Here is an 18,657-nt window from a genome sequence, read left to right as displayed (position 1 = left end):
ATGTTCCTCAACTAATTTGTGCTTCTTTTCCTTCTTGCAGTTTCTTTTGCTTATTTTTATTATTTTGTTCAGCAAAAAAAGCATTCCCACTTTGCTGTTTCTGCGAAACAGCTTTTTCTAGTCTAAATTTATTTTTAGATATGACAGAGTTGGTCCTCCATACCTCAGGCATTTATTCAGTTATTAATTATTTCTGCGGTACTACTTTTGCCACCAGGGGGCAGTGTCGCTACTTTGCATAACACCAAGGCGGAACACGACGTGGCAGCCACACAGATCACTTCCTCTGCTCGGTGTAATGTTGACATCCGGCCCACTTCATCCCCAACGTTTGCCATATCGAAGTGTCTCTGAAGCGGTTTATTCAGCCGAACTAAGTGGGAAGTAAAGAAGCTTTCAGCGGCTATGCGGAGGGAGCTGCAGGAACTAAGCAGCTGTGTTGGAGAGCTGATGGCTGGGCTGCTCCTACTCCTCCTGCTGGGGGACTGCAGTGGAGTTTCTGCAAACAGAGGGGGATATCATTCATTTACTGATGAAATTCCTTTTAAAATTAGCTGGCCGGGTTCTGAATTCAGTCTGGTAGGCTACTTGATTTATACTACTTTGATTTTAATCTGTAACAATCAGATAATACATCAACCTTTTTGCCTGCCGAACGTTATTTGATGCATATGTTCACTTTACAGCCAGATTCAGGTGCATTATACAGCGAAGATAACTTTGTTATCATGACAACAACAGAGAAGGAGAAGTACAAATGTTTGCTGCCTTCACTGACAGCTGGGGAACAGGTGAGCAATATCATTTGGTTAAGCTTCCGGGTGTAAACAGTCTACCTTTTATATGTACTTACCCTAACAAAGCATCCCTCCCTTCCTTCCTCCCTTCCTTCCTTGTTTAAATAAACTGTTTGTCCACGTGACTTGATATGCAGAGGCGTAGCTATAAAATTTTTATAAGGGTGCCCAGGCAATAAACAATGTAGACTGAGGGGGCACCAAAACCTCAATCTCCACTGTTCCAACAGGAAAATTAATGAGCAAAACATCCATATTTTCTAAATAAAGAAAAACTATACGTTTCCACAGCCTTTTCTAACAAATAGTTGCATATATTCAAACATCCGTGCTTTCTAGATAAAAGGTATAGTGGATAAAATTCTTCCAGGTTTGAGTTTTGGGCAAGCATCATTTCCATTGTCATTGCTTACCTACTTTTATCAATAATCATTCTGCATAAAATTGATTTTTACAAGCACTAATATCTACATAAATTGATTATTTAATACATTTTTATTAAAACAGTTATTTATCTATGATTTCACTGAGGACTCCTAAGTGACTTGCAGAGACATTGTCTCTTTACCCCATAAAACAAAATCTATTTCTGAAGAGTGTGCATTCTGTGCTTATCATCTTTAATGTTAGTATATTGATGTGCATAATTAACCAGAGTTTTTGTTGTAAAGTAATTATTAATATATGAAAAATGTTTTGAATATTCCCTTTGAGAGTATTACTGCTGCCATCATCTCTATTAGAGGGAAATAAATGGTAGGGGTGGCCATGGGCCCCCCGTGGCCCCCCATCTAGCTCCGCCCCTGTTTATATGATTATTGAATTACTTTTTAAGGAAGTCTTATGGTTGTGCAGATGCTAGAAATACTCAGTAGCATTTAGTTTTAAATCAAACCTAAAAGAAAAAGAAAAAAACACTATTAAAACACCCTTTAAGTTGTTTAAGGGTGTGTGATTTGATCTAAAGCAACTGATCAATTAGTAAACTGTCACTTTGTTTAAAAACAAGATATTACTTGGAGTTTTTATCAAGTTAGACATAAAAAACTATTCATTACAAAAAAAAAGTTTAAAAGTAAGAGAGAGAAATATAAATATGTAGAGAACAGAAGTGTGACGATGCATTTCTGTGATGCAAATAATTTAGTTATATAATTTGAAAAAGTATAGAATTCCTTTGGACAGCTTTTTTAGTTTCATACTAATAAATGGAAAAATAAATGTGTCTAGCAAAATATCTGAGCTGAATAAAACCAATATTTTTGTAAGTCAGTTGATTTAATTAAACATTACAACTGATAACATTAGCAGAATAAACTTTAAAAAGGTCTTATGTATATAATCTCTTTAAAACTGTCGTTGAAACTGTTAATTAGCATTTTTTTAGTTTCTGTGAAGAATTTTCTGGATGGATTTCCAGAGTCTTTAAAGTTTTACAAAGAGAGTGAATGTTAGGTATTTTCCTGATTCATACTCGGATGCAATCAATTAATTTTATTTCATTTTTCAAAAAGATGATGATTCCTCAGCCTTTTTAAAGCTTTGACTCTTTTTTAGTTTTGTTTTGCTTTCCCATAAAGGCTTCTGGTGTATCTAGTTGTTTGTTTAGAACTTTCTGTTAATTGTCTTTATTATAGCTAAGATCCCAATTTCATTTTAAACACTTATACGTGACATTCATTTGGTCTTGTTTAAATGAAACAGGAAAACTGAAAGTTGATCTACAGCTAAAGTTGCATCAAACTGAAGCACAGAAGATCTATATGGGAGCATTCGTTTTGTTGCATGGAAACCTTTAAATGAACTGATGTTTTATTCAGGGAAGTGTTGCATAACTAATTTCACGCTTTGGGTCTCAGGATGATGATAAGGGGTACGGCGGTCCCAGTCCGGGTGACCTTCTTGAGCCGCTGTTCAAACGAAGCAGCTGCTCCTACAGGGTGAGACATAAAACTGAAACTGTGTTTAGTTAGACTTTCATGCAACGTTAGCAGACCATGACAAAACAAAAATACCTCAGTTTTAAAAGTGTGTAAAATGCTTTATTTTGAATGAAACCCTGCAGATTGAGTCTTACTGGACATATGAAGTATGCCATGGGAAGCATGTCAGGCAATATCATGAAGAGAAGGAGACTGGGCAGGTTAGTGGGTCATTATTAGCTATCAGGTGAAATAAATGAGAATTTATCCTGAAGGTGATCATCTGTGCTTTTACAGAAGATCAATGTTCAAGAGTATTATCTGGGGAATATGGTACAGAGGAGTCAGTCTTCTGATACAGGTATGCCTCCATGTTTGTATGTTTTTTGGTCTTCAAAAAGAACCAAATTAAAACTCATTTGAGTTGGTTGAAATTTTTTAGATCAAGTTGAGGAGAAAGAAAACGCCAAAACAACTCAACAAAGAGAAGTAAAAACAGTACTAAAGCTAAAGCAAATGAATTAACAAGAGAAATTTTTGCTCACACTTGTTTCCTGATTGATGTATTGTTGGTAGGTTCCCACCAAAAACATTGAAGGTCAGCTGACTCCATACTATGCTGTGGAAATGGGAAACGGGACTCCTTGTACGCTGAAGCGGAACCAGCCACGCTCCACTGCCGTGTTGTATGTCTGTCACCCTGAAGCCAAGCATGAGATCCTTTCCATCGCCGAGGTCACCACCTGTGAATATGAGGTTGTGGTGTTGACGCCTCTGCTGTGTGCTCACCCAAAGTACAGGTAGGATGTAAAGAATGCTCTCAGTAGGAGAAAGCTGGAGTGTTGCCTTTTTCCTAACTTGACCTAACATTGTTCTGTTAGGTTCAAATCCTCCCCGGTGAATGCCATCTTCTGCCAGGCTCTGGAGGGCTCCCCCCTGCGGCCTCAGCGGCTTATTCAGTTAGACAAAGAGCAGGAGGAGCTACTTAGACCACCATTTAGCACTAATGCCAACACCAGAGAAGTGAGAGAATCGAAGAAAATGAAAAACAAAAAAAACAATCATATTTTGAGTTTGATAATGTTTTTTTTTTTCTGTCACAGGAGGACGTATCACCAGTCAGAGAGGAAGCTTTCCCCTCCACTCACAAACCCATGAATGTGGGAGGGCAGGTACAGGTCACAGTTGGCACCACTCATATCTCGCGTTTGACAGACGAGCAGCTGATCAAGGAGTTCCTCAGCGGCTCGTATTGTCTGCAAGGGGTGAGACCTGTTTTCTTTTATCACATAAAGATCATTTCTGGAACTCCTCTGGAATCTGTAATCATCTTCATGTGTGTTTCAGGGTGTAGGCTGGTGGAAATATGAGTTCTGTTATGGAAAACATGTCCACCAGTACCATGAGGTAAGATCATTTGAGTAAAAGCGAGTTTTATTCAACATTGGAGACATGTCTGTTGATCACCAAAGCCTGGAGAGAATAAGAGGCTGAATGAAATAACCCTTTAATATGATTTGTGTTAATGGCTATCGATGGGTCTAGTGGGATCTTTAGCATTATATCTGGACACTCAAATCATCTTTTTGGATCATATATGGTTCCCAGAATTCAGAATAGATATAACATCTGTATGGGCTGGTCAAAGCTTTATAAAGGGGTTTTTAATTAACTTTAAGGTTCTGATGCATCCATCTTTAATAATCAAGTTTTTTTTTTTGTCATAAAAGGCAGAAATCAATCAGCCAGACATTTAAATAGCTTTTGACCTGCTAATTATTAGTCAGCAGGTGAGATACTAAGATGACAATGGTTTCCTTAACAGTTCAAACAGCACATTTTGTGATGCACTTTTTGTTTGGAAGTTTAACTCCAAATGACTTTGTCTTCAAGGTATTTTCTTGTATAAAATATTTCTGAAGAAATAGATTTTTATATCAATAAGTCAAACCTCTTAAGACAACAGTAAACACTTGATCAGTGCCTCTGTGGTTAAAAGGCTTCAACAGTATTTTCTCCAATAGAGGTAATTCTGTAGGAATTTGGTTGCATTTTTTCCATTTTTTTCAAATGCTTCCTTGTGTCGCAGGACAAAGAGCAAGGGAAGAACATTGTAGTGGTGGGGAACTGGAATGCAGAGGAGCACATTGAGTGGGCGAAGAAGAACGTAGCCAGATCCTATCAGCTTAAAGAAGACGGAGCACAGAAAGTAAAGTAAGCCATTTAGTGTTGCTCTAAATAACCAGAAATCCAAATTACTACTGTTAGCTTTTATCCTTTATTTTCCTTTTTTTTTGCATCATCATAGGGTCGTATCCCACTTTTATGGACGTGGGGATTTATGCGATTTGACAGGAAAACCCAGACAGGTCATTGTGAAGCTCAAGTAAGTCAAGGGTCTACTGGAGGAATAAATAACCAAACAAAACGACACAAGTCTCCTAGTCATAGAATGTTAATATTTAGATTTAATTTAGGATTTCTATTTGGCAGATGTAAGGAATCGGAGTCTCCCCATGCTGTCACCGTCTACATGATGGAACCTCAGACCTGCCAATATATACTTGGGGTAAGGTCGCTTGTTGCACTGATATTGAAATAATCAAACAGGGCATCCTGAAAATATTAGGAGTGCTGCACTTTTTAAACACTTGGGGTTTCAGACTTATCCCTAATGGTATTAAATTAATCTTTCTTCAAAATTTTACCCACAATGCCCGATTATGACAGTGTCTATATAAGATCCCACAGTTGACATTGCATGTCAGAGCACACACACAAAGCATGATGTCGGGGGAATAGTGTAGAACTCAGAAGCAGCACTGTCATGTCGATACAGAAATTTTTCTGCTGCTCTGAAAGCCGCAGTGAGAACAGTGGCGTCCATCATTAGGAATTGGTACAAGTTTGGAACCACCAGAACTCTCCTACAGCTGATCGGTCTAAACAGGCCTGTATGATGGATACCGGGCCCTGAGTGAGAGAAAATGTGCTGTAAAGCAAGGGTTTTACCAAATAACACAAAACTAAATGACTTTAATGTGTGAATCTGTCTGTGGCCGTTCATGTTCAGCGCATTTCATTTGGCTAGGATAAATAAAACAGTAGTGTTGGTGTATTGACATAGAGATCATGTATAACTTAATTTACTCTAACTCTAAGATTTCAAAAGAACCTGCAAATCTTTCCAAATCCAATATATTTTATGACTGACTGAAGTTAACAGCTTGAAAAATTAAACTTCTAACCTGTTAAATGTCTTTCTCTTCAACTCCCTCACAGCCTGAATGATCCACTGACATACTATTAAAAGAAGCTTTTGACTGACTTCATTTTCAAAAATGACAGGCGTATTAGCCTAAAAACAATCCTATGTTGATCATCATTCAAAATCCTATTTATTTATTTGCTTAAACTGATATTTACATTTATGTATATAACTAACTTGACCCATATATGTATTTTGCTTTATTTTAACTTGATTTTTAAATTGGACATAACAATTAGACATAACATGTCTAATTTAAAGAGCGATATTACACCTCATAGAGTCATGCTGTTATTGGTTAAGACAATGTGGGCTGTTTGGCTTTGTAGACGATAAAATAAGGTTTTAAACAAGCCTAGACATGGCTGGGTTGAATAAAGCAGAGCTGTGTAAGTGGCTTGCGTAAGAGTGAAATACATTGCTGAGACTGGATCAATGAGCACAGTTTGAAGCTGAATGCTAACAACACTCCGATATTTTTGAAGTTTCGATGCTGATTTTGTTTTATTACAATGCCTAAGGCTGAAAAAGAAACAAAGCAAAATACAGCTAAGAAAAGGCACTGGGGCATTTTTTTTTTGCCTAAAAAGCAGCAGTTTTTTTTTTTTCTATAGACTTTTAAGATATTTTTGGTTTATAAATGTCACATTTTGTTATATACGCTGACTCTGAAAAAAGGTGAAACAAAATACTTACTTCATAAATGTTTTGTGGCCACCAAAATGCTTCAGTGTTATTCTATGGGTCAAATAGTTGAGTAAAGGCATTTGGCACAATCTGGAGAGATTTGGAGACGCTGGTGACCAAAAGTTCAAAACCCCACAGCTCTGGAACTGTTGTAGCTAGAGCTCTGAAATTTTCTGCATTTGTGGTTGAAATAATGTAAAACAAATGTAAAGAAAATAAATACAAATGAGACATGCCTATTCCCAAGCATGTCTTTATTTATACTGTTCAGAAAATACCAATTATTTTCGAGAATATAAAAAACAACTTTGAGTCATGTTTGAACTGATGCAGCTTGGGTTGTGTTTCACTCAAACTATTTTCATTTATATTTCCAGAAACTAGAAGGTGTTAGCTTTCAAATAATGTATCACACATGTAATGTGGACTTACAGTTCTTCAGTTATTTGCTTTTCCATTTGGGTATGCAAAATGGTTGAGGATTGCTTCAAATTCTGTTGGGTGTTTAGAGTTAAACAACATAGAACTGAAATGGAAAAATAGAAAAATTCTACCTTTTATTTAAGTAGATTACTTGGTGGTTAAAATACAATCCCACATTTATGGGGGAAAAAAAGAATGAAATCATGTGTCCCACAACTATTGGCACCCCTGATGTTAATACTTTGTACAATCCCTGTTTGCAGAAGACAGCACTTATTCTCCTATAACATTTCACAAGATTGGGGAACACGGAGAGAGCGGTCTTTGACCATTCTTCTTTGCCTAATATTTCTAGATCATCCAGGATCCTGGGTCCTCTATTATGCACTCTCCTCTTTAGCTAAACTCACAGGCTTTCGATTGGGTTGATGTCTGTTGACTCAGATGGCCATGGGAGAACCTTGATTTTGTGACTACTGAACCATTTTTGTGTAGATTTTGCCACGTGTTTTGGATCATTATCCTGCTGAAGAACCCAATGAAGACCCATCTTCAGCTTTATGGCAGAGGCCATCAAGTTTTTATTTAAATGTCCTGGTATTTGAAAGCGTTCATAGTTATATGTACCCTAACAAGGTTCCCAGGGCCTTTGGAAGAGAAACAGGCCCACAGCATCACACATCCTCCACCATACTTCACAGTGGGCATGAGGTGCTTTTTGGCATACTCGTCTTTTCTTTTTTTTACACCAGACCCACTTAGTGTTTGTTGCCAAAAAGCTGAATCTTAATCTCATCTGACCAAAGCACACATCCCAGTTAAAGTCCCAGTGCTGCTTAGCTTTTCCTTACATGTTTCCCAAAACAGCTGGTTAGCATGTAGAGAGCTTCTGATAGTTGATTTGGAGACTTTGCGACTCAAATATTCCACTCTTTGATGCAATACAGAGACGGTGAGCTTCGGACTTGTTTTTACTTCTCTTACCATCCTCCTCACTGTGCCCTGTGGCAAGATATACTTGGGACTTCTTCCAGCCTGTCACTGTTCTAGTTGTTTTAAATAGGGATGCACGATATTGGGATTTTGGCCGATATTTTAAAACTCATGTAGCCGATAACCGATATCGATACCGATGTTAAAGCTGGACAAAAATAAGTAGTCATTGAAAATAGCAGTTTTGTTATCCATTTCTGACACAAATAATATACTCAAATATATTTTCATATGCTGATATCAAATTGATTTTTAAAAACGCGGTATCGATCTCTTTTACTTTCAAAATCTCGTGAAATTTCATCGTTCTGTTACAAACTCTCGTGATATTTTGCAAATTCTTGTGAGATTTTGTTAGTAAAATAGATCGATACAGCGTCAATATATCAACATATAAAAATATGGCAAGATTTCGTGAATTTTCGGGGGATTTCATAGCATAACGATGACATATAGCAATATTTCATTAGTAAAAGAGTTTGATATGGTGTTTTTAAATGGCAATATATCAGCATATGAAGATATTGTGATATTTTAATATATCAATATTTTTTCCCTCGTCTTTAGAAGTTTTTAAGTCTGTAAAAAAGAAGTTTTTGAGGAAGAAGAAGAAGTAGAATTTTTTTTTTTTTTAGACTTTAGAAACTCAGAAGCTGATCAAATATCGGGTTAAATATCGGTGGGGTGGCCGATGTCCGATTTTCAGTTTTAAGGCCGATACAGACCGATACCGATAGGGGGCCGATTATATCGTGCATCCCTAGTTTTAAACTTCTTAATGATTCCTCTGACTGTAGATACAGGTAAGTTAAGGCAAGTGGCTGTTTTCTTGTAGTCATTGGCTGATTTATGAAGGTTGAAACACATCTGCCTTACTTGAATGGTGTGTTCTCTTGTGTTTGCCATGTAAGAGAATTATGCCTCTGTGTCACGTCATAGTTATACCCCAGGGAAACAGAAGGTCATGAATTATTAATAAAAAGTTCCTAAATACCCTGACTAACTTTAACAAATTCAGAATAATATATTTAAGAGGAAATCAATTAAATGTTTTAGCTGAAATGTTAGGGATGCCAATAATTGTGGGACACAAGATTTCAATTTTTTTTTTGTTAATACGTGATTTTTATTTTCATCTGGGTTCTATGTTGTTTTATAAGTCCTCGACAGTATCTTAAACAGGGGTGCCAATAATTATGGATGGCACTGTATGTACCTATAGAAAAATAAAAGACTGGCCTGCAGGAGGTCAGCCACTGAGCAGGAAATAGGGAATTGTTTTAAAGTACATGTAAATATCTGATATATATATATGTGTATATGTATCCTAGTTATACAGGACACAGTGTCCCATACATACACACCTTATTACATTGCATATTTCTTACTATAGACAACAAGCAATATTTGATATATTATGGAAAACTAATAGCAAAATCTTCTATATATTATATAAAATCATATCTATGACCATTAATTGGAGAATTTCAGTAAATGACTTGTTCGGAATCCTAAAGTTATTTAGATTTTTTTTAAATTTGAAAGTATATGATAGAAAATTTTTGATGGGAATGCAAGTTTTATTGAAGATAAGTTAAATCGTCATCTTACTGACATCTGCTTGTTTTATTGATCTTCTGCTTAGGTCGAGTCGCCGGTCATTTGCAGAATTCTTGACACCGCTGATGAACAGGGGCTTCTGTCAATCCCCAGTTAAGATGAAAAGATCCTGTGATGATCCAGCAGTGATGCATGAAGGATGAGAGGACACTTGTAAAACAGAGGACCCTCTGGTGAAAGAAAAGACTTTCAATGTGATGAAAGCCAAAACTGTGGTTGAACCCGATTGTAAAGCTGGACACCATATTGCCCAGGAGCGCCGGTCCATGCCAGGCATTGCAAGCAGCATATGATACAACCTAAGCTGTTGATGATTGAAAAGGGACTAATGCCTTAAAAGGCAGTGGATATAATTCCCATACTTCATATCTATGCTTCTCTTTGAGTTGATCAATTGCAAACAAGACAAAATTAGTCTTTTTTTTTTTTTTTATCAGTGGAACTGACTCACAATGGTTTTATTTTCTCTGAAGTACATTTCTGTGTGTGTTTGAGAGAGCTTTTTAAAGTAATTCACTCCTTAACCGGTATGGAGGACCAACTCTGCCATATTTAAAAATAAATAGAAATATAAATAAAATGCTCAATATATAAATAAGCATACAATCAATTGCTCCCAAAAATACAATAAATAAACAAATGTAGGTTAAAAAAAATGTACTATACAGGAGACATAAATGTATATATCTCTTTTAATTAGCTTCTTTATTCATTCGCCTTTGTAATAAGTATGTCATTTATTTATTGTCCGTCATAATGAGCGGAAGTTGACTTTCTAAGACACACCGTTCCTCATTTGCATAATGAGGCAGAAAGGCATACAGAAATTTAAAAACGACAGGCAGAAAAAATATTGAAGAAATAAAGGGGGTAAAACAAACGCAGACATAAAACAGACAAAAATATATCATGCACAATAATAAATACTTAAAAAATAAGCAATAAATAAAGTTGAAGGTTATAACGGACAATAAATAAGGTAATTATTACAAAGGCGAATAAATAAAGAAGCTAATTAAAGAGATGTATACATTTATGTCTCACTCTATAATTTAATTTCTACCTACATTTATTTGTTTATTGTATTTTTGAGGGGCAATAAATTGTATGCTTATTTATTGAGCATTTATTTATAGATATGGCAGAGTTGGTCCTCCATAGACTGGATATTTGTGTCCATTGATAGAAAAAAAGTTTATAAACTCTACAACAGGAAGAGCAAGTGTGGTGCCAATTTACAGAGTGAGTGTAAGTTATGCATGAGAGCATGATGTGAACAAACAGGAAAGTTTGGTGTTTCATAGAGAAAAAAACCAAACAAACAATGTAGAGAATGTAAGTCGGTTTAACGGTTTTCTGTGGTTTTTTATGAAAACGCACACTGGAGAATCCTATCGCTGCTGTATGACTGTGTAAAAACCAATGGAATGTCGCAAAAAATAAAATGACATGGGATTTTATTTGTTGTGTTACTACACAAGCTGATAACAGATTTCTTTGTATACCAAATCAAGGAAAACGTGTCAGGATTATTTCCGTAAAAGTTTAAAAATCAGGTTTATTTATTAAAATATGTAGATCTTATGGAAGGTTACAACCACTAGGTGGTGCTAATGTTCTTTCAATTGTTATCACCACTGTCCAGTAATTGACAAATCTACTCCATCATTAGTATATCAGTTAATCAAAAAATACAGAAATCCAGTTGAGTTGGGTTCCATATTTTTTCTAGATGTTGGTGAAGATTCTAGATATATGACTAATTAAATCAAAACTTTATTTCGAAAAAATAAGCCAAACCACTCATCCAAAGCGATTGCTAACCATTTATTAAGTTAAAAACTATGAGGTTCACGAATACATTTTCTTAAGCAAAAAGTTCATCAAGGTGCAAAAACATTCCACTGACAGCTGTGTGGACTTATGCAGGGTATGTTGGTAGCCTGAAGTTGCAACAGTTCAACTAGCTGTTGTCTTAGACTAAAAGTAAAAATGAAACCTTTAGACTTGTGTGAGATAGTGGCACTTGCATGCACAAGGTGTCTGTGAAACTGCATCCTTGAGTGCAAAACTCATAAACTTTCTAATAAGGTTTATTTCATTATAGCATCAGTGGCAAAGCTTATAATCCTGACAAACTGCCAAAGAGAATGAAATGGCTGATTCTAATGCATTAAATGAACCTGTTGGCAATGAATTTAAAGCCATGGTAAAACTGACCAAACATTTCAAACTGAAGGAATGGGAATCTGTTGTGCTGAGGTGCTGTCAAAGTCTTGCAATGCATCTTGGTGAGTGTGGTAGTGCATGGCTACATAAGATTTGACAAAAGCAAACGTCTGAGAGCCGACAGGCTGCAGGCTGGTGGGGGAACTAGGTCCTGCTGAGGGACTGCTGTTGTAAATACTGTAGTACGGCTCAATGCGGGTGTTCATCGGCGTAGAAGTGCTTGGTAAGCGAGGTTTCCGCACCACTGTGGCCCTCGGGCTACTGTCACACTCCCTAGAGCGACTGGGCCCGCAGGCCTGGTCTACCAGCCTCCTGGGTGGCTTCGGGGAAAGTACATACGCTGAGTTTGTTTCATGATGGGAAGATTTATTGCGATTGACTTCCAAGCTGCCCTTCCCCATCGCGTGAAGCCGAGTCTTTTGCTTGCAACAGAGAAGGCCCAGTGCAGCCCACTGAACACAGCAGAGCACCCGGCGACGAAGACCTGCACTGTTGCGTGAGTATACGAAGGGGTTGATGCCCGATTTGAGAAAAATGAGCACAAAGCCGCAGAGTTCAAACTGGTAATGTGTAAAGTTGCTTTTTGGTGACAAAACGTCCTGCGCCAGTGAAACTCCCATTGGCAAGCAGCAAAGCAGAACAGAGAACACAATAACCACACAAGTGACAACTGCCTTTGAGTCTTTGGCTGTGGCTAAGTTGACGGAAGAGACCATCTGACAGCAGGTGGCTCCTTGGGCTGCTCCTGGAACTACAGGCTGGCTGATCCTGTTTGCATAAGCATGTGTCTGTACATTCTGCAATTTGTTGTACGTCTGGTTGCGGTACAAAGGAGGGCCTTGAACAGCACACTGCATGCTCTCAAAGCCTGCTGCAATCAGAGGTGCAGGCTGTGGTGGACATGTGGCATCGACACTGATAATGGGACATTTTCTCACCTGTGCATTTTTCTTTAGTGTCCTTGCAATCATGAGATAGGATACAGACACCACAGAAACGCAAAACGCAAAGTCTGCCAGATAAACGTATAGCACAACTCTAGCTTGTCCACTTCCAAGTCCAAAGTGTGGCAAGCAGGGCCCATCCCTGCGTGGGTATGCACGCATGGTAAGGAGAGCAGCCATGGTGAAGCTGGACGTCCACAGAAGGGCAGTAAGGGCCAGAGTGCAAAGGAACGAAGCTGTCCGGTTAGGTTGCTGCCCCAAAACCATGCGGAGCCTGTGCAGGGCGATCACTGCCACTGTCTCCAGAGACATGATGATGAAGCCAGAGCTAGTGAGGTGGAAGGCAAAGCAGAAACTTTTTGACACCCCGTCGTCTGCTCCTGCGTCCAGAAAGAGCACCAGCGCAAACATGGGAGCTGTCACACAGCAAATGAACAGGTCACAGAAAGACAGGTTGAGGATCATGAAGTCAAAATTGGTGCGGAACTTGCGAAAGGCCGGGTCGAAAAAAGACAAGAACACCACAAGGTTACCGTAGGAGCCCAGGAAGAAAATGAAGATGAGGAGCAGGGAGCAAAAGGTCAAGGTGGCAGTGTGAATCACGGCCCAACCTGAAGGCGTCTGTATACCTCCGGTGCTATTGAAGCTCTGCTGTCTTGGCATATCCACCAGGTCTGATGGTGAGAGAGTGTTGTTCATTGTATTGTTGGAGGCTTACATGGATTCCACTGTCATCAGGTTCAGCAGTATTCCTCTACATGGAAGGAGAACATCTCAGAATCTATGTCCTTTGTTAATCCTAGAAGAGATAACAGCAGTTATGGTACTGATTAAACTGATTAAGTATATATATATATATATATATATATATATATATATATATATATATATATATATATATATATATATATATATACTTTACTATTCAATATTCATTAATATCTCTTATTGGGGCTTAAAGGTCTGTATGTTCTGCAGATTAGAATGCATGACTGATTTTGGATAATTATCCATGTAGAACATATAAAATCCCCTACTGCCTGCTGTAATTAAAAAGAAAAAATGCACATCACCGTTTTCCTAATGGATGCAACCCGTTCAAATCGCTCAAAATAACAACAAAGTCAAATTACCTGTAAATTGATCGCGGGTCCGTCATGATCATCTGTTTTCTGCTCTTCCTTCCCTTTGAGGCAGCAGTGAGTGAAGGCGCCTCTGCCAAGAAGAAATAATAAAGAAAAATGTCCTCAGCAGCTCCTGCACAAGCACCGCAGCATGCTGGCAAAAAAAAAAAAAAAAAAAAACAGGTTTCCTGGAGCATCTGCAGAAATCTCAACACAAATGTCAAAAGCGATAATTGACAGAGACAGGCTGGTTTTCTCGGCGTTAGATGCATCCATCCATTCTTGCACAGCCACTAAAGCCGCTGGACGTGCGCTGAAAGATGAGGATGAAGTCACCGTCTACGTGTCTGGGCATGAGCATAAGCACCGCATCCGAGAGGTCCGTCTGTAAAAGCCAATCATTCAAAAAGGGTAAGACGCTGAGGGTAATATTAGAGAAAAACGAACCTAGTCACGCTCATCTGCATGCTATATTTGAAGAAAAAAAAAAGCATTTATCCATTTTAACATGATATTAAATGTATGGGTTAGTTGACGCCAAAGCTTCATAGTTAAATACTTGCCTTTTTATGTACTCAATAGTGTGCTGTTATGGTGAAGGAATATGTTATCAGTATCCTTATTTATGCAATTCAAATAAAGCATAGAAATCATTTAAACGAATTATACACTGATATATCTGTGAAAAATATATTTAGCTGAATATAGTATATTTTTTGCTGGCTAGTTGTAAGGCAAGTATCCATAGCTAACATATGGGGCGGAGCTAGATGGGGGGCAAGGGGCCACCGCTAGAATTTTTTCCCCCTCTCTAATACAGATGGTGGCAGCAGTAATACTCTCAAGTGGCATATTCAAAACATTAAATTTTTTTGGTGGTTAATTATTGCATCAGTATACTAAAATTAAAGATAAGTACAGAATTCATGCTCTTTTCAGAACTACATTTTGTGTTATATATGGGGTAAAATGATAAAAATAAAATGTTTCTTCAAGTCATCTAGGAATCCTCAGTGAAATCATAGATAAAACTATTTTAATAAAATGATTTAGGTAGGTGTAAGTACCTGTAAATATCAGTTTTACTCAGAATTATCATAGATAAAAGTATTGAGAAAGAAAAAGATGTTCGCCCCAGAACTGAAACCTGAAAGAATTTTATTCACTATACCTTTTATATACAAAGCATGGATACTTAACATCTATATGTTAGCAAAGGCTGTAGGAAAGTGAAGTTTGTCTTTATTTTGAAAATGTGGATGTTTTGCTTGTTAATTTTTCCTGGTAGAACAGTGTAGATTGAGTCTGAGGTTCTTGCATCTATCCACTATCTGCCACCCCTCAGTGTACACTGGTTATTGCCTGGCCACCCTTTTCTAGCTGCGCCTCTGTATGTATATATAATATATATATATGTGTGTATGTATATATGTGTGTGTATACATTCATGTTTGTGAATGTTTTAGATCAAACTGAATTTTACATTTCATTCGCCAACTGTCTAAAAATATAGTGAAAAGCAGGGAATCTAAGTCGCCCAGTTGTGAAATTCCTAGCCAGTGTTTTGAGGCTCCGTGTTATCTGCTGTTGATGATCCTGCTTTCTCAGTTCTGAAGTCAGCTGTCAGCAAACTGTTGTGTAAAAAATGTCACTTCTCTCACCAACAAGTTTTAAGGCGATTTTTTAGCTAGCGGGGAGTGGTACTGACCTACACTGCCAAAAGAATCAATATTACTGAGCATAACAAACCATTAACAGAATCCAAACCACTAAATGTACCCGAGTAAACTATGAACTTCTTTGTTATTAGCAGTTCTGTATCTGATTTAATTTATACAGCTTCACCTTTCAAATAACTTTAGACATGCAGCGCCAGTATCAGTAGTATGTGCACCTATTTCTAAAACCATTAACGCTGTCTTTGAGTTACTGTGAATAGATACAAATACTTTTAAAGTCAACGGAGAATAGCATAACTAGATTCTGGTGTACCTTATTGTAGAATGTCAAAGAAAAATGTCACAAATGCTATTTTTGTTAAAAACAGTTTATTATTATTCCAGAGTCTAAAAAAAAGCAGGAAAAAAAAAAGAAATCACTGCAGTTTTGGCACTACGCTATTTGTGAGGTACTAAATGCTTTGATGTTTTGACAATATAAAGTCAAAAGGAAAAACAGAACAGACAAAAACAAAGGTAGATTGATTTGATCAATAGATTTTTAGAAAATGTCAAATATATTTGTGGGAAATGGTCCATCTATGGACAGGCAAACTTGGCTATTTTTCTCTTGCAGACTCATAACACAGTGATCCCACTACAGTCGGGTCCTCACAGCAAACGCATCACACAGAGCAGCAGTGGGGAGCTTGCTCTCTCCCTTGAAATGAAAATAGGCGAACAACTCAGCCAGCTAAATGTTTTCAGATGAAGGAAAAAAAATAAAACTTCATTCAAAAAAAAAAAAGTAAATAAACAGTTTGTGCATATTCTCTGTACCATGATACTCATAGTTTGAACAACCAAACAAACATTGCATGTAGCAAGTTCAAGAGAGCACTGATTCATTGTTCAATCTCTGTGGCTTGTACCAAACACATCATGGTCTGAAGATAGTAAAGACTGCAGCCCACACTGGACATTGTGTCGGCTCAGAGTGGATATTTGGGATAAAATCCTGAGAAATGTATGTCATACTAGCAGATGTCTTCAAGCATCCATTAAACACACACGCAGGCATGCCCAGTTACATGCGGGAAACACAAGCCAGAAAGAGAAAAAAAATATCTGTACAGTTATGTTACAAACTGCAGGTCATTTCTTCCTGTCACGATTGATCCTTAAATATTAAGTATAGAAGAAATGTAAAGGTGCTAAATACATAAATACACAAGATTTGAATCCCTCTGAGGGCTGCAATGCAGATTCCATGTGTCTCTGTGAAAATGTATCTTCTTAAATCATTCAGGAACCATGGACTCCTCTCCAGGGGAAGCTGGTGTTTGTGTAGTCTGGGGTCATACTAAACAGAAAAAAACACAAACTGTAAGAGAGATTTAAGTAGCTTTTAAATGATTGCAAAGAGCAACAGAAACATTTTCTTTGATTTCTTTGCAAGGACATTTTGAGATTATTTAAACCAATCTAAAACATTAAAGTGCTCACCAGGTTTTTAGGCATAGTAACAGGGGGAGACCAGCAGGTCAGTGAGGACCAACAACTGATCATCTGTGAACTGCTGCTTGTGTTGCTGCCAGTTGTCATGATGAGTCCTTCTAAAGTTTGAAAGAGTTTTCTTCACAGTCATCTGAAAAAATATAGAACAGAAGAAGAATCTGTGGTTATTTTCTGGTCATAAGGACTGATCATCAATAGAAAAAAGACATACTTCAATGGGTTGGGTATCATTGAGGTGGGCACTGAGGTCCATCAGTAGCTGGGGCATCCAGGTGGGAACATCATATGGGCTGGAGAGAATGCAAGCACTCAAACCGAGAACGCCTGCATGGCGGCGCACAAGGTCTAAAAAGATATCCCAAAATCAACTGTATGCCACGTGCATGATGATGGAACAGATTTCAGTAGTTCATTTCCAAACATCTAAACTGGTGAACTCTTTACCAGCTGACGGAATGGTATCTACAACAGAGCCAAGCTCTCTTTTCCTCTTCTTAGGCAAACGTGTCTTGCAGAGAGCCTCGAAATGGGCCTGCATGGGGGCGTCCATGGACAGGAAGTTGCACTGTAGGAAGCCACTGAGAGTGGTGGCAGCCATTTCTCTTACCTAGGATACAAATGAAGATAAAAGGAACAGGAAGTTTATGTGTACTGCTATAAACAAACCACTTTGGTTCAGCGCAGACCACAAAGAATATATCTGCTAAAGGAAAGGATTTAACGGGCAGTATCTGATAGCACTGTCATCATCATCCCAGAGTCTTATTTACTCTTTGTGCCTTAGAGGTGCATTGTAGTGTATAACCAAATTAAATGTTAATTCCAATACATTCAAAAGGTTAAATTCTTATAAAGATTATTTCAAACCAAGTGTTGTATTTCATGTCCTTTTTCCTGTTAATGTTTATGATCAAACCATAAAATTTAAGATGCAAAATTCACTCTAAGAATTTGTCATATTTTATACGCTGTGACTTATACATCCATGAGGAACACTGCTGACCAGTCCAGCAGTCGAGAAACTTGGTTTGAGGTTTTCGTTATAAGTGATTTACAATAATGAAAAGAGAAATAAATACTTTAACTGAGTAATTGTATCTATAAGAGTTTCAACTGAATTGTACAACTAATGCAAATGGGTTACTGACGTCCAGAAATTTCTTGCAGCATAGTCGGAAAAAGTTTGATAATTTACATTCTGTGCCATCGGCAAGAGATGGCCACTAGTTTAGAAACTCGAGTTATTCAGGCTAAATGATCCTTTTAACACAAATTAAATAAAAACAATATGGAAAATAAACGTCTGCTGTAATCTTAGCATTGAGGTGACCTTACTGTCAAAGGTGTGCTTTAGACCTCAGGCAAGGCATAGGTTAATTTATAAGGTCAAATAAAATAGACTGTGCCCACCTGACAGACACACATTCTTTGTCTGTTCCTTTGCCTCTCCCTCTTGTCCTCCATCAAATTGAAC

General features: G+C 37.6%; 3 protein-coding genes across 5 annotated transcripts in view; 1 reads left to right on the top strand and 2 right to left on the bottom strand.

Annotated features, from left to right (window-relative positions):
• The first annotated feature begins 252 nt into the window (after positions 1–252).
• erlec1 (endoplasmic reticulum lectin 1) lies at positions 253–10,164 on the top strand. Its single transcript, XM_038296478.1, has 14 exons — positions 253–579; positions 687–791; positions 2,657–2,737; positions 2,863–2,940; positions 3,017–3,080; positions 3,162–3,208; positions 3,296–3,519; positions 3,601–3,742; positions 3,823–3,984; positions 4,067–4,126; positions 4,809–4,933; positions 5,028–5,105; positions 5,213–5,288; positions 9,736–10,164. The coding sequence occupies exons 1-14, from the start codon at positions 406–408 to the stop codon at positions 9,805–9,807; spliced, it is 1,488 nt and encodes a 495-aa protein (XP_038152406.1). The 5' UTR covers positions 253–405; the 3' UTR covers positions 9,808–10,164.
• Positions 10,165–11,522: 1,358 nt separating this feature from the next.
• Positions 11,523–14,432, bottom strand: gpr75 (G protein-coupled receptor 75). 2 transcript variants are annotated; one of them, XM_038296375.1, is made up of 2 exons: positions 14,017–14,432; positions 11,523–13,637 (listed from the first exon to the last, which is right to left on the bottom strand). In XM_038296375.1, the coding sequence occupies exon 2, from the start codon at positions 13,580–13,582 to the stop codon at positions 11,939–11,941; it is 1,644 nt and encodes a 547-aa protein (XP_038152303.1). In that variant the 5' UTR covers positions 13,583–13,637; positions 14,017–14,432; the 3' UTR covers positions 11,523–11,938. The 2 variants fall into 2 exon arrangements, with proteins under 2 accessions (XP_038152303.1, XP_038152302.1); XM_038296374.1 differs by having other exon boundaries at positions 11,523–13,682; positions 14,017–14,430.
• Positions 14,433–16,038: 1,606 nt separating this feature from the next.
• Positions 16,039–18,657, bottom strand: part of psme4a (proteasome activator subunit 4a) — a 29,937-nt gene continuing 27,318 nt past the window's right edge. For both annotated transcript variants that reach the window (XM_038296371.1, XM_038296373.1), the window contains 4 exons: positions 17,628–17,790; positions 17,395–17,528; positions 17,172–17,313; positions 16,039–17,028 (listed from right to left, as the gene is read on the bottom strand). In XM_038296371.1, the coding sequence (XP_038152299.1) occupies positions 17,179–17,313; positions 17,395–17,528; positions 17,628–17,790 (432 nt within the window). In that variant the 3' untranslated portion in view covers positions 16,039–17,028; positions 17,172–17,178. The remainder of the gene's footprint in view (positions 17,029–17,171; positions 17,314–17,394; positions 17,529–17,627; positions 17,791–18,657) is intronic.

Source organism: Cyprinodon tularosa, unplaced genomic scaffold, assembly GCF_016077235.1.
Source record: "Cyprinodon tularosa strain WSP-4 unplaced genomic scaffold, ASM1607723v1 ctg37, whole genome shotgun sequence".
Classification (NCBI taxonomy): Eukaryota; Metazoa; Chordata; class Actinopteri; order Cyprinodontiformes; family Cyprinodontidae; genus Cyprinodon; species Cyprinodon tularosa.
Note: the sequence above shows the minus strand (reverse complement) of the source record. Positions and strands in the feature narration are given on the sequence as shown.